Source organism: Hyalella azteca, unplaced genomic scaffold, assembly GCF_000764305.2.
Source record: "Hyalella azteca isolate HAZT.00-mixed unplaced genomic scaffold, Hazt_2.0.2 contig3217, whole genome shotgun sequence".
NCBI classification, from domain to species: domain Eukaryota; kingdom Metazoa; phylum Arthropoda; class Malacostraca; order Amphipoda; family Hyalellidae; genus Hyalella; species Hyalella azteca.
In genome coordinates, this window is record NW_025933469.1 from 110,691 (window position 1) to 136,782 (window position 26,092).

Genomic DNA, 26,092 nt, shown 5'->3' on the forward strand with positions numbered 1-26,092 from the left:
TGATACAGTGAGAGACACTTTACGAGCATCACTCGCTCCAATGAGTGTTCTCTGGTGCCCTAAATCACCGACGCTCGCTATTTAGCCTGGCTTTTATTGCCTCAAGCGAAGAATGTGATAGCTTTTTTACTTGCAATTGGCAATAACTTTATTGCCAACTACAGAACAATAGAAAAACTTTCAGTTATTCTCAAATTAATTGGCATATAGGATATATTTACGCTGTATTTTATTTCTAAAGTCAAAAGGCAACTTAACGAAGTCACCCCGCAGTATCCCCTCCATTGCAGATGTCCGCCATCAATAGAGCAGCTGCATTATAATTCATTTGTATGATTCGTACAATTCAAGGGAGAATTTTTTATAGATGGTCTAAGGCCACTTAATTCACGCTCAAATAGTAACGCTATTCTCATGAAAATCCCAGACACCTTGAAAATTGCTAATTTTTTGCTATCATTCACTGAAACATTCTGGAGTTTCAAATTATGTTCAAAAATCGAGTCAAACATTGAGAAATTCGACGGTGAATTTTCAATCCATTTGTTCGAAATGGAAGTTCATGGATAACAGTTATGATTACTTAATTGATACTGCAATGCAACTCTCGTCTCTTCTGTTCGTATTTTCCCCCTTATTATAAATAAATATAAATTCTGTTATTGTTCATGCTATGTGAGCCTTGGGTCACAATCGAGGGCCATCCAGACATTGACAGTCCGGCCAGTAGTCGCGGAGCAGTGGGAGAGAATGTGCTGGACAAAATAAATTATGAGAATTTAGCTCCTTGAATTTCATCGATCAAGTCTTTCTTTACTTCTCTTTGATTGATAGGTGATGCGGCTAACTAAATACAGTGCCATATAAATTGTATTTGTACAAGTCAAATTTGCAGAATTATTAAAAAAATTAAACTAATAAATTTATTGTGTTTTGACATGATCGGTAGTCCTCAAATTGTCAGGATATATCGATGTCTGGTTTATCCAGTTCCCTCATAATTATATCAATGGATAGCGATAAAATCAATGCGAAATGTGAAACACACGAATAAGAATGAATACGAGAGGAGTTGTAAAGTGTTAATAAGGCAATATAATATGAACTGCTCCCAATTTATAATAAATTGCGCATTTTATTTTTTCCATTTGAATCATATTTAATTCTTATATTGAAGATTTTTGGTGGTCAATTTTCATTAGTTATTGATCAGAAACATTTTTCAGGCGTTTTCCATTAATTTCAAATCGTGAGTGAACGTTAGGTTGCCTGTTGATCAACTCGGTCTATTGTTGGCCTTGTCGCGGGATGAAAATTGTTGTCTTGCTGTACAACAAACGTATTTCATTACTCATTCCTTCGGTGAAATGGCAACGACCATTCCCGTAAACATTGCCAGTAAAGTGTGGAGTCCGTCGGTCCTATTATGACATGAAGGACTCCAGTATCAGATGGTGAAGTGCAGCCACATGTCATGATGCTGACTGCAGACGAAAGGCTTCATCTTAGGAATAACTCTCTCATGTTTGAATTACTAGTTGATTTCCCGGCTAATCATTCTGTAGTAGGTGTTGTCGAATATCCCATCATTTCATAAGCACGAGTAAAATTGCTCCTGCTTCTTAGATATAATATGAATTAGTTTTATCTTAGTTTCAGCCAGAAGCTATATTATCTCTAATATATTTTTACTCCTTCAATAAATTTCCGTTAACTGCTACGTGCGTAGACTTGGATTATGCCTTTCTAATTATTGTTTGATGAAGATGTTATCCAGAGCATCTAAATCCTGCACTTAGCGGGGAGCGTTCATATAGGTTTTAGTCTGGAAACCGCATCGTGACCTTCAGCCCAAGCTGTTGAATATCAGCATGTTGAACAAGTATTGTATACTGTATTTTGCCTCACTGTAATGCACAAGCCTGAATTCGTTCAGAATTTGCTATGTCAGCCGAAACCCATCAATATCAGCATCACAACACGACATCAGTTCAAAATTTGGACTTCGGCTGAACACTTTTAGAACTTTTAAGAATGAACTGTCACATGGAATACATACGTTCAGTTATAGACTACGACAGTTTTTCCTGGTTTTTAATAATTGTGAGCAATTTTAGAGAATTAAAAACAAGAAATCAGAATCACGCTTGGAAATATATTGTACACTGCAACTTCATGTAGGGGCGAACTCCAAAACGAAAAACTTCCTTGCAGAAATACATCTCGCTGTAATAAACGCAAACTTTGGTATCAGCGATACTCAACCCTCTGCGCTCTTGCCGTTACTTCCAAAATTATTCACCATAAATCAGACAAATAACAAACCCTAGTGTAATTTCACTACGGCGCACTATTCTGCTCCATTCTCCTACGTTCTCAGCAACTCAGAAAATTTCGCCATTTTTATAATGTATAATAATTCAAAGTTCATAAGGAGAGTGCTTGGTTGTGCACATGTGAGCGTGTATATGTCGTACCGAAATCGCGGAATAGCCGATTCTATGGAATCGGCAGCAAGTTTGCCGAATCTGTAGAATCAGCATTTCATGGCTGATTTAGAAAATCGAACGTTAGAGTTAGAGTTTGACTATGAATCGACAGTTAGAGTTAGAAAAGGCTAGGCCAAGTTCGATTAAGTTCCTTTATATTTTAATAAAAATATTGGCTGACTGACCTAACCCCAGATTTCTATGCTGGGGTTAGGTCAGTCAGCATAAAAAATGCTGATTCTAAAGATTCTGCAAACAGGCTGCTGATTGGACAGAATCGATAATTCCGCGATTTCGGCACTATATATAACACTGGCGTTCACCATTAAATTACGGATTAACTATTCTTTTCTACAGAACCATTGTTGGTTAATGTTTGCAGAGACCCTACATTGATCGATGAAATGTGCTTCATGTAAGAATTATAGTTTATTACTGATATTAGATAGATATTCCATGCCTTAACAGTACACTAAAATAATTTATTAAAGTGCATTGAAAGTTAGAATTGATAACGCATGGAATATCATGAATTGAGTTATTATCACTCGAGAACCTGTGTGCAAACCCACGTCATTTAGTTCCAATCTCAAGAGTGGCACAACTCGATGTTCGAAATAGATTTTTAGTTTTTTTGTCATTTTCGGTGCTTCTACTTTGAGAATGCTGGATTTTTTTGTGAATCATCAACTGATAGATTTTCCCGTCTTTTTAATCAAATTGTCACATTTAATTTTAACATAAACTTGTAAATTTTGTTGCACGAATTGGTACTTATTGTATGCTGGTATTTTGAAGTGCTTTTGCATGGAGGAGCTTTTTAACACGTCGAGGGCGGCACGACCTACCGCTGGGTTGCAGGATATTTTTTCCGGTCAAATTCCGCGATTTATTTTTTTTCAATTGCGTTTTTGAAGTAAAATTTATGACGGCAGTACTACCTCATTAAATTTTAAATAATACGGAAAAAGTGAAAATTAAATTTTTTGCACCGGAACCAACAAATATACTAATATGTTTTGAATTAAAGGCAAGCTTTTTATCAGCGGACATGGCCGTTTTTAGGCCATCTGGCAGCGATATGTGATCGTGCTGCAACTCGACGTGTTAGAGCTTTTAAAATTAAATCATTTAGAAACATAATATGAATTTTCTTTAGATTCTTGATTATGACTTTGATGATTGGTACGCACATCATCTTAACAGGGAAAATAACCCATGGTTTCATCGGGTTTATCGACAAAGTGAATATCAATCGAACTGTGGACAAGCTGAGCAACATGTTCTGTGTGTCTCATGCAATATGATGAAAGATTTATTTAAAACCAATACTAACTTGAGCCCAAAATTTGTACTGAAATAATTCGTTTCAGATCAATTTGATCTCAGGTAACTATATAAGATTCAGGCACGATGTTCTTTTGTATTTAATTATACTCAAATAGTAAATAGATTCTGCAATCTATTTTCAAATAAAAATAAATGAGATGCAAAATCTGTTCTGTCCTGCATCTCGTCTTGCAATTGCAATCGTTTATCTACGTAGAAACCTTAATGGTGCTCCAGAAAATAGGTAACACTTCCGAAACACAAACTCATAAAATAATAACGATCCCAAATTTTAGGGTGAGCTAGCATTAGTCTAGTGCACAGCTCTTGCGTACAACGTCGTTAGCGCAACGCTAGTAATTATTTAAGTGACTCATGAACAAGATAGAGTGCATTTGATGGCCTACATTTATATCTTATTAGAATTCCCAATTCTTTCATTGACAAGATCCGCCTGCCAGTCTAACATCATAACTATTCATTTTGTACGCCATTTAACGTATAACGACATTAATTGAAGCATAAATAAAACAGTGCCGGCTATATTAGCTGACGACACGATACCCCCTCACGGTTGGTATCTTGTGATCGGTACATTTCATGTGGTATTATTTCAAGTCGCTATCTTTTATTATGTTCGAGTTTTTCAAGTTAATAAAGGAACAGAAATTCTTGTTGAAAGCGAGGGTTCATTCACGCGAGCACTGTATGAACGCACGACTAGCGACTAACCTATAAACTGAACATGCACGAGTATTGCTTTGAAACATTTCGAGTTATTCTGTCTCAATTCATAGTTTCAAATTTTTGTTCTTATCCAGCTTTATATAATACAACAGTTGAACCTTGACATTTCGTAATATTAATTAATGAGGAAATTAGCTATCGTAGCTGCTGAGTGATGCATATTGCATACGTCTTAGTAGTTACATAACCGAGCGCATGGCGCCATTTTCCATAAACAGCTTAAATTATAGTTTACCAACCATTTACCCCAAATCTTATCCAACAAAATTACCAATTACCTTCAATATTAACTGCCAGACCGGTCCTGGATTTGGAGCGAGTTTTTTTTTGGAGGATAATTTAAGAGCGCGTTTAGCTACCAGACGATGTGCACCATGAAAAAAAACTGACTCAAGGTTTCAAGCTGATTTGACTCAAATGACTCCAGCCTGGTAAATGACTCGAATGACTCGATCGGGGTAAATGATCGTTAACCCATGATTCGGGAGTAATTGGTTAATTTTATTGTGTAAATGATCGGTACCCTGTTAAGCTGCTTTTGCAAATTCGGGGGTAATTGTTCGTAATAATATTGAAGAATGTTTTATTCGGGAGTAATTAGTTAATTTTGTTGGGTAAGATTTAGGGTAAATGATTGGTAAACTATAATTTAAGCTGTTTATGGAAAATGGCGCCATGCGCTCGGTTATGTAACTACTCGTCTTCGTTACAGCGGATATATAGTAGCGTGCAGCCATGCAACATGTACTGCATGCTCCTGAGAATGCAGGTAGTGCAAGTGAGCTGCCAGACTAAATAATTAGTTTCCAGAAGTAGCGGTTAGTCTCCAGTCTGCTTAAAGAGCTTTTAACTCAAGCTTTGAAAGTTCATTAGTTTGTGGCCAGCATTTACGACTTCTCTGTCACACCTTTCTCATGTAGCTGCTCTCACTTATTGTTTAAGTGACACTAAAACTTGACCGTAAATGCCTGAGACCTTCAACGCAGTCGCTCAACCACAGACTTGGTTTTTTTAAAGAGATCCCAAGCGATCGTAAAGTAAAAGGACGGTTTCGTCGATGTCTTCACAAGAAAATCCCGCTCACTGATTTGACTTCGACGCAGCATAATAATATACATCGAATATTTTATGATTTAAACATATGGAGCTATGGTTTGCATTCTATAATTATAACCCATTTTTTTAAACAAATTTCAGTCAAAAAACTGAAGTAATTGTACTTTACAAGTAATAACTTAAGCTTGATTATTAGTCACGATTATTAGTCAGCGAAAAAGTTGTTACCTATTTGCTATAATACGTTTAATTTGTATTTTAATCGCCCTTAAAATTTTGTGTTGTAGCATTTTAATCTACCATAACACGTGCATGAATTATATGGTTCCTGCATTTATTTTATCAAAGCTTGCTTTGCATATCATCACTATACGCTGTCTGAAGCAGAAAATTCTTAAATCCATTTTCACTCTAGAGGAAAAATCTGTGGGTGAAACCTTGTCCTTTTTGTAATATTGGCATCAATTGGAATGCTTTAATTTTTTTAAAATTGTTGATGGTTGCAAAAAAATGAGCAATAATTATTAAAGTAAATGTTCGTGTATCCAATATTATATTGCGATACAAGAATAGACTTTTCAGAACAGTACCACATAGTTATTGCTACAAATACTACAAGCAAGATGCTACAATTATGGCTACAAGCACAACACGAAACCTTATAACATGAATACAAATTTCACAAAATACAAGCACATAATTATTGACACATATACTACAAAAACATAACGTGAATATCGCTATGAGATCTACGCATAACACTTTAAAATAATTATTGTCCCAACAAGCTATACTAAGAACAACCTAATTCTCGTAACAATCTTAACAAAACGCTATTATATACTCAGTTATCACTACAAAATTGACTATGCATTATACAGGCTATTCCTTATTACTAGCTTTAATCATACACAAATTTCGAAAGCGTAATCGAAGGCTACATCTTTTCATTGGTTTAACTCATGTTTACGTGACTGCTTAGAAGTAAGTTGAATGTGATCAAGCTCAAGAAGCTCTTCGGATATTCCAGCAATTAGGATTTTAAGAGGATCACACTTTTTTATTGACGGTAAAAGTGCATGTTTCTTTAAATTTTCAATTCACGATAGCTGCTGTTCACAAGTTGTCGCTAATATTTTGAGAGTTTATTCCCTTGGATAGCGCGTTGCGTGAGTTCAGAAGCTGCTCTTCCCGCGCTCCATTCGCATGTAATGGTAGTGCATTGATAGGCTTGTAATCGCAGCGGCACAAAGCGATTTTCCCCCAACAAATCTATGCAGTGTGCATGTCACTAAATGCTAGTAAGTTTACTTATACATGCTAGATGAGCTTATTTATATAAGTTGCCACTACTGTGCAGTTAAATTCACATGGTGACTTGCTTGATGTTTATTGTCGCGTTATGTTCTTTTGAACTTCAACGTTCATTTATCTACCTTGAAATTGGTTGCCTTGCATAAGTTCAACGAATACAAATTTTCGTATCAGTTCAAAGTTTCCGTTTTCTCATTCACCAAGTGATTTTTCTCTAGTGCCTAATTACAACCACTTCATTCGTAGTTAAGTTTCCTGATGGAATTAACCCTCTACCGCCGTATGTCTTCTCCGGGAACATACAATTATACGTAAACTATTTAGTGTAGCAACCGGAGGACGTTTGTACGCAACCTAGAACATTTTAAAGTTGTGGAACGTTGCGGCAAAGATCAGTGCAAGTAATGTTGAGCTCACTGGAATAGTGAGCTCAACTTTTTTTGGGAATATTGGCTTTTGAAAATATTGCTATGGTACTCATGTCAGGCGGTAGAGGGTTAATACAATTCACCGTCCGTACGTAGAACTCACGTAGTTGAACGTGTCAGAGCTGTCGCGAGGTCCCCAGGGTTGCGTGCGGGAGTCCCACAAACAAGTCTGTCGCGTTGGTAGCGGCAGTTTACTCTGCATCGTAAGCTCTCAACTGCATTCATTAAGCATCGTTAGCAAGCCCAAGTATGCACCATAAACTATGTTGGCAGCAGGTCCTTAGCTGATTCATGATGCAAGATAATTAGTAATGTTTTTATTAACAGGACACCGGAAGGGCTTTGCTCGTTGAATGTCCGAACTCGCGTTGGATATATCGCTCGTTTTCTCTTTCTGCAGTAATAATATGTGGCAGAAGTGTATTATTGAATGCTACTTCCATTAAAGTTCAAAAGACCAATTACAGGGTTATCAAACGTAGCTTCAACCATTACCATTTATTATGACTGTCTTAATAAACTATCTTTCATTGTAAATACAGAATCGTTTCGAGCACGACTACCTTGTAATTTGTGCACTATAAGACTTTACGACTTCGGATATTGCCTCCAAATTTGGCTAATCGTCAATTGGTTGATGTTACTAAGAAATAGTGCCATCGATCTTGGTGAAATGCGCATTAAACGAGCCATCACAGACATGCAAACTTCCGACATGTTCAACACGTCAGTGCATTTCCTCATTATTTTGGAGCAATTCAACGGGACTTTAACATCAATGTAAACTATATATAGGGGAGCGACAGGTATACCGTTTGTTAAAACATAGTAATGATGACTGACATCGGGAATAGTGCTTAATGATAGCAATCATTCTTGTTTACTGGCAATTATCTATACACTGCATCGAAAGATATCATGCGCTTGATCAGCTCCAATAATAGGTCACGAGTGTTTGAAAGTCAGGTGATGCATTCAGGACTGCCTTCATATATTAAGAAAAACACGGGCTTACATCCTTAAATTATCTGTTCTCCACTCGCAATACTAATCAATGATCATGGATAGACAATCAAAGACGACTACGAAAAATGCAAAATGACTGTACCGCTTCCCCTCCTAGCAGGTCTAAACTCGTATAGTATATAGCAAGTTTCATTTGCTCCAAGTCTTCATCAAACTCGTTTCATGCCATTATTTGCACCATCCATAACGATTTGAATGCTAAAGTCATTTGCTGCGAGAAATGATCAGAAATTACCCTTATTGTCTCTTTCTGAGGATAAACTACTTCAAATTCCACTTCCAGTCAATGATTTCTCGACATAAACTATATATAGTGCCACCAAAATCCGGAACGGTCGGTGATCGTTAGCTACACCAATAATTTCATCCAATAAACTCTCTAAATAGTAGAGCTCTACTTCTTACCTAAACACCTCAAATGTGAACGAATATTTCGACAGCTGTAATTTTTCCAACGTCAGTACCATATTTTGATCTCGATTGCCCAACAAAACAAAGTTCGATGAGTGCATGCGTCTCTTTTCAGTTCGGACAATAATATTATTGGCTTCGCCCAAAAACTTGTGTAGTGTGATATCGACGAAATTTGTTACTTTGTTTTCTTAAAACGTGCCTTCAAATATCCGCGAAGTTCGAAACTGTTGATATTTAAAAACGATTTAGACGATGCTCCAGCCGTTTAAGTGATTTGAAAAAAGCTATATTTGAATTCATGTATGAGTTTAACTCTGTTTATTTTGCTCATATACGAAATTCATTGATCAATGAATGGATATTTTACTAAGTTGATTAGAATAAATGATATGATTGGAAATATTATATTATGCTCATCACAACAGGTTTCCAAGTTACAGCCTTGTTGTTAAAGTAAGATTTTAAAATAAATTACCGAAATCCTGCGTTCTGCAATCCACATGCAGTATTATGAGACTCTCGTTATAACTCGAAATGCTATATGATTCTCTTTTGAAACTAAAAAAATGAAGGTAAAATTAACACTAACCCTGACCTAAAAGACCAATTACGCGCCGAAGCCACCAAACAGCGTGGCTCATCGACCTCAAAAGTCCTTACCCCAGCTCTACGCCTGGCAGCAAAGCAATTACGAGATAACGACGAAATTGTAATTCGAAAAGCTGATAAGAGCAACATCTTCGTCATTTTGGACAAGACTGACTATAATTCAAAAATAAATGACATCATATCGGACGAGTCAAAATTCCGTCGCGTCGGCCGAGACCCTACAGAACAACTTCAAAGAAAAGCCAACAAACTAATAAATACAGCGAACTCAGTTGTCGGCTCAAGAAAGCTAACCCCGATCGTCGGGAGTTTCTCGCCAGGTTATATACCTCTACGGAAATGTTAAAAATCACAAAGACAATAATCCGCTACGGCCCATAATCGCTCAAGTCACCTCTCCAATCTACCGGACAGCCCAAGAGTTGGATGCTATAATAAAACCGTACATACCGAAGAAATTTTCACTCAGATCTAGAGGAGACTTTTTGGAGATCCTTCACAATCGGCGCCCATCTGGTCAGCTCGCTTCACTTGACGTCAATAGCCTATTCACCAACGTCCCAACCGAACAAACTTTAGAAATAATAATCAAATATGTCTACTCTAATGAAACTTTGCCGGCCCCATCAATCCCGAAAAATATTCTACTTGATCTCCTCCGCCTCTGTACTTCAGAATCGCCTTTTCGAACCCCAGATAACAAAATATACCAGCAAATTAACGGTGTAGCAATGGGCAGTCCTCTTGGTCCAACATTCGCCGAATTCTACATGTGCGAACTCGAAAACTGTGTATTGTTGGATGCACAAATCAAACCTGACCTTTACTGTCGATACGTCGACGACATCTTCGTCATCGTTCGAGACGAAGTTCACATGATGGAGCTGCGCGCGGCTTTAGAACGCAATTCCGTGTTGACATTCACTTACGAATTCGGACAAAATCAGACGTTGCCTTTTCTGGACATACTGGTGCAAGACGATAATAATTCGTTCGTCACTAAAGTTTATCGGAAACCTACAGACGTCGGAAAGGTCCTGAACCAAGAAAGCGAATGTCCCCAGCGCTACAAAATCAGCACCATACGCGCCCTCATACATCGAGCGTTCAAGACTTGTACATCCGCTCATGACTTAAAAACTGAACTCCGGACCTGCAAACAAATTCTTGTCAACAACGGGTATGCAAATAAAACGATTGACAAAGAAATTTCAAATATCAGAGCACGTCAAAACCGAACAGATGAATCCACATCAAGAGCTTGCGTCACCAGAATCTACTATCAAAATCAGATGAACGGCGGTCATAGGACTGACGAACGAGTACTTAATTCAATTGTGCAAAATAACATCAGCTGCACAACAATAACTGACCGATTACAACTTTTGATTTATTACAGAAACAAAAAGATCAAGAATTTGATCATGAAAAACAATCCATGTAAAAAGTCCGGACATGAAATTATTCTCGGATTAATTTGATTTTCGATTTTGAACCGTATCTACGATACTTTCTGTATGAACTTATGTCATGTCCAAATTTCAATTTTAGCGTTGTAATAACTGTTCACTTGCTTGATAATGAATATTGATATATTCGAAACATCGCACTGCAATAAAATGTCATTCGGTAACCTGCTTTTTGATCTCCAAGCTCCAGCTAGAAATTTCGTTCGGCTCATCGAAAAAAACAATAAGAAAATCGTAAATAAAAAGTACGCTCTGGTCTTCAACCAAACCTGTATAAATGAAGAACTTCTGCCTAACTACACTAATATTATGAGACTAAGCATGCATAGAAAAATTTATTGATCTGAATAAAGTCCTGGAAATAATTTTATTATATTGGTGCAGCGATGAATGGAGACTGCACGACAACGCCTACAGGGGTTAATTAGTCTGGTTAAATCGCAAATTCGCCATAAATTTAAAAGCAACGGGAATGCCAAATGAGTTCACTATTTTATCAATGAAAACGTTTCCGTTAAATAAATGTGATCCTATTTGGCGTTTACTGTGTTTTTAAACTTTTACATGGTTAAAATATAGTGCGTGTTTTCAGGGAGTTGCAAGAAATTTTAATTTATTGTAAACTAAATTGTCTGAAGCACAGGATGTCGGCGGTACTGTATTAACGTGGTCAGTTGATGAATTAGGCTGCGAAATGATGAGAGGAAAAAATTCACTGCATTAGCTGTACTTAATTTATTTTGAGTCGTGAATATATGCTCACAAATAATATGCTGGAAAGTACTCCAACCAAGTTGCACAATACAATGTACACTTATAGTGTAAAGGAAATTTAAATGAGGTAACAGGAAATTAAAATTATTCCTCCAGCTTCAACTCTATGAAATGTCTATGTCTCTATATGGAAATATAATCGCTTTTTCAAAATCTTTTATATCAATATAATCAATCAGTATCCATATGAGATCATCCATGGACATTGCATGCTAATTGAGATCATTCCGTGCTAATGAGATCATAGTTGCATGCGAATAAATAACTAAAGTTGTGACGGAGTCTCACTATATGACCTGGAGAATTAGACTGCCAAACCATCAACACGCGCCATGCATGAGTCACTCACCATACGCACCCCTTGGCAAGTGTCAGGCGTGTGACAGTGAGTGATGCGTCGCTAATGAGGCGACGTCAGCACCAACATTAACCTCGACACTTCGCTGACACTCACATCAGCTCACACAAACTCACCAGCCCATCCGACACCTATCCTCCTGTGCATTTAATTCAATGACGAGAATCTCATACATTGTAAGTGAAAATATAAGGTTCATGGCTCAAGTCATAAATGAAAATATGATTCATGGCTCACGGAAACACATAAGCCTGGAACTTGTTGCCGAATTAGAGGAGAATCTCATAAGTGAAAATAAGACTCATGGCTCAAGGAAGCATATACTTTTATGTGTATATGCAAGTTTTTAAGGAAGCATAAACTTGTTGCCCAATTATTCATAGTATATTTTAATCCTGTGCATTTTAACTCAATGACGAGAATCTCACAAGTGAAAATAAGATTCATGGCTCAAGGAAGCATAATACTTTTAAGTATATGCAAGTTTTTAAGGAAGCATAAACTTGTTGCTCAATTATTCAGAGTATATTTACACTAAATTTTATTACCTGGAACAAATTTCCTCCTGAATAGTTATTTTTTTAACCTATTTGGTCTGTCTCAGTAACCATATCAGCTCCCAAAAATTCTTCATGATTAATTAAATGTGCAACAAATATTTGTTCATAACGAATACGAAATTAGTTGCGGGAACTTTTAACGATTTTTCAACGGAAGGATTATGAATATTTACTCGACACGATACAACTATATTTACTCATGATATTTCTGATAGATAATTGCACGATAATTGCACGTCTAATTTTGTTTATCTCCTCGTTTCTCGTCGTATTTTTTCGTCTTACTTCATCTTCCCTTTGTCTATCGTTGTCAAATTTCGTACCTTATCGTCTCTCGTCGAAAAATTCTATCTCCTCCCTCGTCTCTTGTCGTCCAACATCGTCTCCCCTCGTCTCCCGTCTTCTAATTTTGTTTGTCCCCTCATCCCCCTAGCCTCCCTCACTGCTGTGACAGAGACAGAGCACTGCGTGACACTGACAGATGAGCTCAGTCTGGCTTGTCACTGCCGCACCACTACACTGCTGCACCACTGCACTGCAGCACCACTGCACTGTTGCATCGCTGCACTGCAGCACCACTACACTGTTGCATCACTGCACTGCCGCACCACTGCACTGCTGCACCATGCACTGCACTGCTGCATCATTACACTGTTGCATCACTGCACTGCAGCACCACTACACTGCTGCATCACTGCACTGTTGCACCACTGCACTGCTACATCATTACACTGTTGCATCACTGCACTGTTGCATCACTGCACTGCTGCATCACTGCACTGTTGCATCACTGCACTGCTGCACCACTACACTGTTGCATCATTACACTGCAGCACCACTACACTGTTGCATCACTTCACTGCAGCACCACTGCACTGCTGCATCACTGCACTGTTGCATCACTGCACTGTTGCATCACTGCACCGCTGCACCACTACACTGTTGCATCACTGCACTGTTGCATCACTGCACTGTTGCATCACTGCACTGCTGTATCACTACACTGCAATTAAGACTACATTGCACCACAACACCACTAACGGCTCATAAGAGCGCACCATATTCCTTCAATACTCTGCACTATACTCTTGCAGTATAGCGGCTTGCCAACTTCACTGACTACTGATGCAGAACTGGTACGTACATATACGGATGGACGCTGTGCATTGAACCTAAGCACTTTGGTATAAATGTGCTATCATACTACAGCACCGTCGTTGGGTAACAGGAATATAGTGCAGCATAAACGTTGGGTAACAGGAATATAGTGCAGCATCAACGTTGGGTAACAGGAATATAGTGCAGCATCAACGTTGGGTAACAGGAATATAGTGCAGCATCACAGTTGGGTAACAAGAATGTAGTGCAGCGTAAACGTTAAGCAGCATGAATATAATACTACTCCAACGCAGGGCAGCATATGAACGATTTTAGTTAATCATATTTTATTTCGCAAAATGTTTAGTGACCAACTCACGACAATTTAGATCTGTTGCCAGCCGCTATGCACCAGCCCTGCTTCCCAATGTTCAATTCGAAGTGTATACTTTCTCTATGCTCTAATTATCGGCGCATTAAGTAAAGTGAAAGTAAAGCTGTTAATACTTACTTATACCCGGTGCGGTACCTGCAAGGCAATTATCTGGTGGTACTGGATGATGGTACCAAAATTGCTAGTGTTACGTGATCGCAAAATGTTTCAAAAGCATTGCACCGTAGCTGTGCCACGCCAATTAACGTACTGTAGGGACTACCATAGTTGATTTCAACTGTATACTAATCAAATAATCTCAACTACTTCTTTTCTGATGATAATGGGGCCCTGTAATTTAAAAACATATAAAATTTTTAATTTTAAAATAAATAAATCGTTTCACTATTTATATATATATATATATAATTATATTAGTGTAGGCTGGCAGAATTTCTTCTCTTAAACAAGTTTTGTCTATCGGTATCGGTTAAAATGTCTATCGGTAGTTTAATTTTCAATCTTCCAACACCTACGAAGAATTTAGTACGACTTATTGAAAAAAATAACAAGAAGTTAATAAATAAAACTAATTCTCTGGTCTTTAACAAAACTTGTTTAATATAATTATAAATGTATAATGCGATAATGAATAATATTTTCCGAATTAATTACACATACGATAACGTGCAGCAAAGTACAATTTTGTTCCACTAAATACAAAAGGTACATTGTTCCATTAGTGATTAATGTTCGGCAAACTTAATAAATCTTTTTTTCATATATATGTCAAACATAGTCTGCAATATATTCTCGAAATTATTTTCCTCTTCATTTGACGCACAATAATTACAAATGAAGGAAAGGATTGAGTTTAATCTCAATTGATGTGCCTATATAGCAAGTATTCGTCATTTGCACGGCAAGACAGCGCTGAGTCAAGGGTTGTGACTTAGTTGAGGGCGACGCGCTGTCACGAGGCCGTTAAGCCTGGTTAATGAAGTATATTTCAATTGATGTGCCTATAGTAAGTATTCGTCATTTGCACGGCATCAATTGATGTTCCTATAGCAAGATTCGTCCTTGGCGCGAAAGACAGCGCTGAGTCAAGGGTTGTGAGTTAGTTGAGGGCGACGCGCTGTCACGAGGCCGTTAAGCCGTGTCACCGCGGAAGCGGTCGGCGGCTCTCACTAAAAGAGACCAAACTTGTCGGCTAAAAGGCGAAGTGTCTGCACCAGAGAGCGAGGAAGACGACTGACAGGCGTCCCCTGACGTGGCGAGATGGATGGTGTAGGCCGCTAATGGACGGCCGCTTGTATACTGCCCACCAGCCTTGAATTTTAACATTCGATTTGTTTAGAGTCTTTCACGGGAACCTAATGTGTCGGCCTTGATTAATGGAAGGTCTTGGCTATTACGACTTTTCAGGTAGGAGATGAGAAGATTAAGGAGTTCGCCTGGAACATGCTTGCATGACGAGAAACGTTAAAGCAACCTTATAAATTCGGCCACCTTATAGGAGTACTGTGATTCTGTCAAGTGTATGATATCGAGTCATGTCAGAAACTTCCTGCCCTTTCTATATGTGATCGAAATTTTTCAAATCGGAAATTGATTGAAATCAATTTACAACTGAGAAACCACTTCCAAAATTTGGTAAAGTAGAGCTTTTTGCACTTTATTTTTTGATGTGCGGTAACAAGTTTTCTGAACTAGATAGGCAATAAGTGCATTTTATACGGGAGGTTTGCGGTTGTAAAAGGCCAAGTAAGTAAGCGTTGAAAGTTGAAAATAAGCAGAAGCCCACCTTAAAAAATAGCAGGGTGGTTCAAGAATTTATTTATATACTTATTGCTGATTTCAAGCATAGTTTTTGAATTGTACAATGTCATCTTACAACCTCAAACGTCCGTCAATGGTTGGGTTCCGTTATGTTCGTGTTTTTCAGATGCACTTGCACATGAGACGCTGGCTGTGGAGTTATTGTGCCACAATCACACGCAAGGGCTCATCAATCACTCGTGATTTACAAGATTACTTTGCTTCTTTTTGTGGCCTCTGAGCGACTTTATTGAGTCTGCATGAAGCCACGACGAGCGTGTGACCGACGGCGCTTGATTAACACGACCATAATTGACTCTAGAGCGGGTAATGAGGTATGTAACTTCCTGGCTAATAAAGAAAGCTCATCAAAAGAGAACAAGAATCATTTATCGAAGGTTGCTCAACACATGCATGTGTCATGAGGCAAATTTCTCATCATTGAATTAATAGGATGTATGTCAGAAACCAATTATTTATGTATGCTTCTACAAGTCTGGGGTGATCAATAATTTTAAGACTTAGTGTTCTGACCTCTATAATTATTAGAATTTAAACGATCCAGTGAAAACGTAATTCCGTCTTCATATTTGTAATGATTTCGAAGATGAACTCCGTCATCCTTGATACATAGTGGAATTTTTCATCAAACTAGAGATGGCAGCATTGTTCTCGTATCATTTGTCGAACAACACAGTGCATGACAATATTTCGTGAAAAACGTAATATTTATCAATATATAATGAAAATTTATGGTGAATAATTTGTTGTTTATGAACCTTAAGCACTTTATTATACGGAAATATCGAACGATGATGTGATTCAACTTTCAAATTTATACGAATTTTTTCAAAGTTGGGACTGTTGCAATGAACAAATAATAGATAGACAGAAGATACAGATAAAAAATAGACACAAGTAAACAATATAGGCACTTTCATACATAAATATATAAATGTTGTGGCTGAAAGTATCATCCGATCAATTGATGATTTGTTTGGTAAATCAAGGATTTTTCTTTCTTAAGTTGTCATGAGCCGAGGTAGCTAGGTAAACAACGGCAATTTTGTCACATTGTCTGAAACATATTCCACTGCGGCTCCGATTTTTACAGATGAGAAGTCTCAAACTGGCTGGTGGGAGCTGCAACGTAAGTAAAAAAAAAACAAGAAAATTTTCCTGGAATGAAAAATGTGTGGCAGGACCAAAGGAAGTCAATGCTCTTATTAGGGAATCGTAACGAATATGGGAATGCCTGTACAAACACTCTTGTTTTGAACAAGGATGATTGTTGGCGCGGGCTGAGTCCGCTTTTACATGTGACTTATGACACGCTAAATCCAGTGATAATTCAGACTTCATCTTCGCCAAAATCTTGGCTTTTTTCCTCTGATTAAACTGTGGACGGATAAATAATGGCTTAAAATAGAAGACGAGATCAGATGGATGGGGACGGTGGATGCATAATTATTGACGGCGGTTGACGCCAATATCTTGAGGAACTTAATCGAACGATCGCTCACTCCCTTCCCAAGTTGCTCCTACCAGGATGGGCAATACACTTATGCAACTTGAACTATTCAACAGTCTACGTTTTTCTAATCACTAAGAAATATTGTTTGAAACTTCAACATTAAGTTGAATTTGAACTTCAACGTGAAACTTCACGTTTGTAACTTCAACGTGAAGTTGAATTTGACCTTCGCATAATGAGTACAAAGTCAGTCACACCGCAGTAGTTTTCTTATTTTCCACGATCAAATTACTCACTTGAATTTTTGTACCTCTCTCAAAATACACAAAAGATTATTTCAAACTAAATACGCTGATTTTCGCAAATATAGGTATTTATATAAAGTGCTGTGTCGTTGATCGCTCACACACTTCACGAAATAACCGAGAACAAGCCCATATTTTCTGCTTGCTGCTAACTTGGCTTGACCTACAGTAAACAAAATGTTATTGATTTATATTATTTTTACTTTACCCGTCGGCGAACTGACTCCAATGAGTGTGGCCTTAATTATAGTTATATATCACCAAATTATTCTGTTGATAAATTATAAAAATACACGAAAAATTTTCTCGGCTTGTTGCAGCTTACTGAATTACAGCCAATTGAAAATTTATAAGTACATTTCCTATGTTTAAATTGCTTAACAAATAATCGCAGGAGACCTGGCCTGAGTAAACTGCTGGCGTTAATATTTAGGTCGGGTCAAAATTTTTTATTTTCCCCTATGAGGCCGCACGCACAAAATTCTGGAGTTTTAACCAAATTTTTGCTCATAGATTACACTGACATAAAACTAAGATCATATACCGCGGCATCACATTGAGTCGTTCCAGTTAAAAGCGGCAACTTATCCTCTCAACTTTGGCCGTTGAAATTCAGACTCTAGTCCAGGTTCGGTCTTATCCTAAATTATTGTAATGGTCATTATGACGTCACACAGGGTTCTCAGTCACGTGAGAGCCGTCAATTATTGGCTTAATGGACCATCATTACAGTCTTTAGTTGCCTGAGATGAAGACCGCCTGCTCATATTGCAGATTCTTTATTGCATTAATTGCCTCTGTCAAGCAAAGTTAGGGCGAGCCCCAATGATGGCAATTCGTCGCTCGGGACGGGAGGAATGGAGCCACCAACGGCAATGTTATTCCTACGGAAGCCTCGGGGTAGAGGGTGGCTCACAATGTACCTCTCCAGCCAGAGATCGGCGGTCATAAGTCGCTGTTGATGGAAGCGAGCGAGCTAATTCATTTGATGGCGGACATGAATCACCACGACCAGCGCAGACTTCATTTCCAAGCAGGGCGTACGAGTCGAAGTAGTAATTTACGACTCCGGAAAATACTCGGAGAAACGACAAGCTTTAAGAAAAATGGCTTAATGCCACATGCTTAAATATCGTCAAAATGATAGATGGGTTTTCTCGTCAAAATGACGGGAGTTCATGGCCAGCAATGTGACGTTGATAAATTATCGACTTGTGTCTATGTCGTAGAAACCTGGCTACCTATTACACGCCGAACCTTGTTCTTTATTTATTATTCAATTAACTTTGATGAATGTGTTTTGTGCAGTGACATTTTACCTGGTGTGATAATTACCTTTCCAGCTGGATTAAAGTTTAGACATTAATCTTCAAATCCTGATTGAAGCGACCATGATTTTGCTCGCAACACACGACGGAGACAGCCATCAATATGGCTTCTATAGATGATTGTGAGGAAGAAAAGTTGCGTGATCGCAGTGACGGCACCTAACAATGGATGGGCCAAGACCTCCATAGGCCGACTAAGTCTACCACTAATTGCGAGTAGCTTTGATTGTGGGCCGGATGACGCTTGTCTTTTCAGAAGCTGTCACGGAGGGAGAGAGCCTTTGTTAATCGTTGCTCGGCATCGCGGCTCCCCAGGCATGCATGTCATGATCAATGCTCACATTGACGTGTCTTTTCTTAAGATGATAAAGCCCTCGAAGATGATGGGCCTTTCTGTTCGATAATCATTAGGTTGTTCTCTGGTAACCATTACTTAAATCATTACGACGATTAAGATAAGAAAATGAAGTACAGCATTACAATTTAGTGAAGAGATTTTGAACCTGCATTTAGCATAGTCACAACATCGCGCTTTGATGATCACATGCTGTATTCGGAGACGGCATCGTAGCAGACGCCCATGACTGCATTGAGATACGGACATCCAGAAAGGATACTCTGTATTAGAAATCTTGTAATCTTTAATTCATCCTATCCATGTAAATCACAAATTCTGAACTAATGCTCGTACTGTCTAAACTCAAATATAGGAATTCTAGTGTTCAAATTAAGGGGCAATAAATGGAGGTGCAAATAACGATTTAAAAAAAACATAAAAAACCGTCAAACGATGGATGATCGAAACTTTAAATCAAATATATTAGAGCCCTACATGAGTTGAAATAATATTAAATCATTTTCTTTTCTGTGCCTTATTTTTTCAAATTTGTCCATCACAAACTTGAATTTTTTAAAATTTTAGGTATAGATTAAATGGTGTCAACGCTGTCGTATTTTATTAAGTAAAAGAAGGAAATCAATTTATAATCACTTTGTGCGCCAGCTTCACAGGCGCGTTTTGCAGTTCAAAATGACAAGTAAGTTGAATTCACTGTGTTCCGCGTGGAACAAATTTCAGTGGTCGCGACTAAATGCAACTGTCTCGTTAAAATTGTGCTTCGCGATGAAGGTTCAAACTGAACTTCGCCCACAATAATAATTATATAATTTATTGGTTCAAGCTTACATATATCGGTTGATTTGACCCATACAAGGTGGACATTAGCATGCAGCATTTCTCATGTGTTCTTTTAGTAGAAAGAGTTAAATACCTTGAATAATTTGGACACGTCTATGATTTCAATTAAAATAAGTATTACCGGTAATATTATCCTCATTTTTGCATACAAACTTCAACGCAGACATTGTTATTCTGTACCAAGACACGTATCCATTATATACTCGTATTATATAAAATTTGCGTATGAGGTATGCCATTGGAAATATATAGGAACGTGTATCAAAAATACCAATCATGTCGCGAAATTACAGGGGCGTGAAATCTAATTTTCAGGTTCGATTCCTGAGGCATTGCGGAACGACGATTGGATCAAAATTATAACTCAGCTAAAATAAAATTTGATGTGGATACATTGTTGAATGAAAAGATTTTGATTTCCTTCTTTATTTATGAGACAGACTTTATTTAGCGCTTCAACATGTCTCTCTTTAATTTTTAATGTTTCAGTCTGGAAACCAATGCTACAAAACGATGGACGATTTGGTCTTCTCTGAATTTCATTACTCAAACGCAATTCTCATATCAGTAGGATTGTTTATCCCGAGCAACGTTAGGTTAACCTGTTAACTTAAAAATGATTGAATAATGTACTACACTCAGTATAATTTTTATCTTTAAACTATCAAATCTTTCAATAGGGATCAAAGGAATTTTTTAAACTGTTTTTACAAATACTAAGAATATTTTCCCATGACTTCAATATTGAAGAAAATGCCAAGCAAGTTCACCATATCTTCAATGAAAACAGCACTTTACAAATTTTCATTCCGTTATATATTTTAATGGGGAATCCTTGTGTTTATAATGCATATAGTTTTCATCCACTTGAAATTGTAAATCGATAGGTTTTTATGTTACGTTATCGTTTTTTTATTTCCTTAGGTTTTAATCTCTTTCGTGATTCTTTCGATTTTCTATTTTGATTTTACCTAATTTCTATCTATTTTTTGAACTGATGATGGAGCTGGTCTCTGAAACGTTTTCATTGAAGAAATTGTTTTCGTAAAAGTCTACTTCGATGTCGTCTTATGTACACATTTATAACATTTTCTCTTCCGTGCAGCTTTCCATTTTTTTAGCTCATTTTTCCATTTATGGCAAAAATGCCCTATTGTACTCGTCAAGTCCGTCCGTCTGTCTGTCTATCCGTCCGCCTGTCCGTCCGTCCGTCCGTCCGTCCGTGACTTCACGTTTTCGTCGACGAGAAAATGCGCTCTCTGTCACTCACTGCAGTGAGTACTGAGTAGATCTTGTAGATTACGTTTTGATCCGAATTCTACGGCAGAGGAACCTCAGTGAAAATCCTGAAATCTTCTCGCCGGCGATTCATGAGCTAATCGCAACTGCCGTGATATATAAAGCGGGACCTGTGCTCGACACATGGATTTCTGTTCCGGACGCAGCAATGATGATGGACAAGATAATGGGGAAGAAACAATTTCAAGCGAAGATTGGTCAGCATAGGAAGAAGGAAGAGGTCTTTGAATGAAATTTTGCTTCACCCAGAAATTTTATTGATCCATGTCTGGAGCAATTCAGTGTATTGTGTTGAACATCTGAACATCAACGTCGGAGAACAGGACGCATTTAACCGCTCTGAAAAACTAATTGAAACCGATTATTCTACTTACCCCATTGAGTTCATATTTTATTCATTTTGTTAATACTTGGTCATTCGTTCTGAGGTCATTAAGTGGTCATTAAGTTCTGAGGTGGATTACAGTGTTCTGAGGCGAAATTTATTCAAGTTCTGAGACGTTAATTTAGAGTTAATATTAGGTAAGTATCCATTCCCTCATGTGATATTCAGAAATTATTAATTATTAGCAAGACACCGCATAATTTAGATGAATGCGACACTACATTGGTGCTGTCTAGGACTCGGTGTCCGTTTTGGCTTAAAATCGGCCGCTCTATATGTCCGCTTTGTCTAAGGGTTTGGAGGGCAGCCTCTGATCAGATTTCAAGCTCGGGAAGACTCGGCTCGGCCAACCCTTTTCATACTTTCAGGCGACTATATATATAGAGAGGAGATTTTGACCAGAAACTGATTTCGTTCGGGTGGCCAAGCAAACCCAGAATAACTTTGCGCCGAGTTTAGCTACTATTCGGCCGAAGCCAAGGCGGTCCCCGAATTTAAGTAGGGCTCTAACTTAGTAAATGTTAGATTCTATTAGGGAGTGAAGCCAATTTAAACGAAAATTCAATAAATTATTTTATTATAACATCGCTTTGTTTAACCTCATTAAGGATAATCAACAAACACTGAGGACAGTTTAAATCTTGTTCAGAAGAAGCTTCCGATTGTATAGCTTTGATATAGGTACTTTATATTTTTGGGTGGAAGTTTTAATAACTTTAGAGACGAAAGAAACATTTATATATGTGCACACATGAATAATAGGCCACGTGTGATACATGACATTCAAATATCAATCTACTTGGTTATACGAAAAAGCTTTCAAGTATCATTTTGACATAGCGAATTCTCTCCCTATATGACAGAACATGAGGTGCAACATTTCAAGCAACGTTTTTCTGGCCGCGTATACATATATCTATAGTTTGATATATGAGTATTCCGTTCTAAAACATTTAAGATTGCAGCTAGAGTCTTACTCTCCAAGATACTATTTGAAATCTGAGTAGAGATCTCCCACAAATTTCAATTGATGAGATGATATCTTTAAACCGTTGACGGTAATCACGGAACCTTAGCTATGCCACATGCAATTAACTGGAGAAACATTGACTTCGCTGCTCACTTATGCTGAAAAGTGACTACTGTTCGACTCAACGAGAATGTAGCGACAAATAAAAACCGACTAAAGAACGTTCTGTCACACATTTCATCAATAACGAAAGGTCAACGATTAATTAAAATCTACATAGCTTGGCTGAAGAAAATAGAGATTTCTATCTCGGTTCTATGATATATGTACTGTATATGCAAGTGAACACATTCGAATTCTAGTTTGAACTTGTCTTTGTTGCATTCGGCCTTTCCAACTCACACTTATTACTTTCTCAACCAATCTGACTTTAATTTTTTAACTGGATCACTTAGGATATAAGCTTTTTAATTTTTCAGAAAATTCCTTGAAATGCGTCAAGCAAGTGCAGGTTCGCAAAAATAGAACTGAATTTTCGCGATATGATAAATGAATGGAGAAGCAATTTCCCGATATGTTGTACTCACGAAAATTAGATAATATTTTCAACACTTCACATTATTTTTCCGTGCTATCTAAAAGTAATTAAGAGCAATTTGTGAGGGCTTCAATTATTGATCTAAATCTTTTTCAACCCATTCGACAATCATCCTTCCGTAAACGAACACAAGAATCAATTTAAATATAGTTCACAAATTTTTACTATTTGATTGAATGTGTCTCATGCATGCCTCTTGAATTTATAAATCGTCCTTTTTAGCGCTTTTTCTTATTTATGGAAAAAAGACGCTATTGTGCTCGTCATGTCTGTCCGTCTGTCCGTCCGTCCGTCTGTCCGTCTGTCTGACCGTCTGTCTGTCCGTCCGTGACCACGTTTTCTTCAACGAGAAAATGGGCTGTCTGGCCCTCTCTGCAGTGAGTACTGAGTTATATTATTTCATTTTGATGATTGGAGTCCGAGGCTAAATTCAACCGTGTGCTTATATGCAAGTCAAAATTTTGTGGCTTGCAGATGAGAGCTTTATGGTAATAAGATTGACGTCAATTGTCAAAATTATTAATAAACGAAAAATTCTTATGGGTTTGTTATGTTGTTCGAAAGCATCTAATCTTTTGCTACCGATTTTTTTTTATTTGATAGTCAATTGCGAGTCTAGAAAAACTTGAACCAGAATATTAGAGGTTTACTTCCTCCATATCGTTGTGTGAGGTTGCGGACGATGCGTTAACAATGAACTATGTAGTTATTGGGCAATTTCAATTTCATAGTTGTCTTACAAAGTAGCTCTGCGGATTCAATTAGCAAGCTTTTTCAATTCTGCGCTTGAGAGCCTGCACTGCATCAAACTAAATCACTATAACGCACACATTTGAGCATCATTAGCTTCACACCGGCCACCACTAGCGCCATTCCAGACCTATTATAAACATCATCCACGTCAGACTTCAAGTTATCACAGAGCCTCGTCTAAGAATTGTTCATAGGCCATTAAAAGCCCCTAAAAGACCGAGTAAATACGACAAAAACAACAAATGGTCCATTGTCTGAAAGTTTGAGCGAGCCTTAGCAGCGTTAAGACTTCCTTTATAGCCCGCCAACTAACAGCTCAGGCTATTAGATGGACCTGGCGTTCAGCATTGTTGTATGTGGCTGCCTGTCTGCCTCGCGATTGTTCGTTAGTCTGCATGTTTGCTCTAAATGTCATGTTACTTCTGGGCAGTTCTGGCTTCATTGAGCGAATTTATCAGTTAATTTTCTTCCTGTCTGTCACATGTTCGATGAGACGATCGGTGTACAACTATCCTCACTTTAATATTTTTGTTGCATCTGGTTTTTGTCACTTGCTATGTACATAACAACCAGGTTCATTGGTATCTTGTTAACAAAACTTCGTTTGTGATCGGTCATATCATCGCCAACACACCAAGTTTATTTTGAATGCGCTACATCCCTATATAGACTTTTTTAAAGGGTGATATCGGTTACTTCGGTAAATTTTGTGTCTTCGTCCAGGATTATTTAATGAAATCTAAAATTTATAATTTATAATGGCAACTTATAGGGAGGCTTTGATTTATTTATTGCTCGTGACCATAATTATGAAAACGATACGTGCGAAGTGAACACTTCATGGAAAATTCTACTGCTGGTAAGTATGCTAAAACAGTAACCTGGTATTGCAATGTATAGTCTTGGATTACCTATCAGCTCCTCAGAAATAGCCTACGTACGATACATCTAGAATTGAGACAGTAAAAAATGTTTCGAATTTACGTGGATGTCATCAGTTCAATCACGTACACTTCGGAGCAATACACACTGAACAGGGCCTATACTTTAAAAAAAGTTAAGAGATCGTAAGTTCATCCGCCAATCATTGACGGCCTTTCAAGCCAAATCCACCAATCATAGACAAGAAAATTAAGCGTAAGTACTCACGTTCACTTAGCGAGTTTTGAAAGTATGGCCCCAGGATTACAGGACCAAGCGCTCCTTTATTGACGAACGATGACTTCAACGCCATCAGCACCAGCATCAAATAGCAGGGTGAGTATTTACAACGAGGGCTTGTCGTGTCATTGCAAATCCCGAACTTTTTTCTTGAAAAGTTCGTGCAACACTGAAGATAGTTTTTTTGCAGTTTTCCCGTCCTCATTAGTGTCGGAGAGAGTTTTATATTTGCAGATATTGACAGAACAATGTTCAAAAGACAGGACAATATTCAAATGACAGGACAATATTCATTTTCTTCGATTTAAAACCTCACATTTTCTCTGGCTTCCAAAGCATCTCTGATCTTTTTGATAACAACTAGAGGCAATGATTAACTGTACATTATGTGCTATTAAGTAGATTTACTTCATCAGTATAAATGTTTACATACAAAATACAATAATTAAATAATTGCAATATGAATTTGGTAAATGGAACGTCAAAATGTTTCATGGATCACATAAATCCGTCAAAAGTCTCATATCAATTCATCATGAAGTGAAGCTTGGTCCAATGTGGGAGAGGGAAGTCGCTTGTTCACACAACCATTGAACAACTGCGACAATAATCCTCGAGCGAAACTTCATTAGGGGAAGAGAAGCATAAATCATGGAGGAGCGTTCACAAAATACCCCAGGCCCATTGAGCGAGTGACGGCCTTTATAGTTACAGTGATTAATTCCGAGAGATCAGTTCAATCTTGCGCGCCAGCGC

General features: G+C 37.8%; 1 protein-coding gene across 1 annotated transcript in view; it reads left to right on the forward strand.

The window, feature by feature from the left end:
* The first annotated feature begins 10,143 nt into the window (after positions 1 to 10,143).
* Positions 10,144 to 26,092, forward strand: part of LOC108677087 — a 72,286-nt gene continuing 56,337 nt past the window's right edge. The window contains exon 1 of the mRNA XM_018165237.2: positions 10,144 to 10,592. Coding sequence (XP_018020726.2) covers positions 10,144 to 10,592 — 449 coding nt within the window. The remainder of the gene's footprint in view (positions 10,593 to 26,092) is intronic.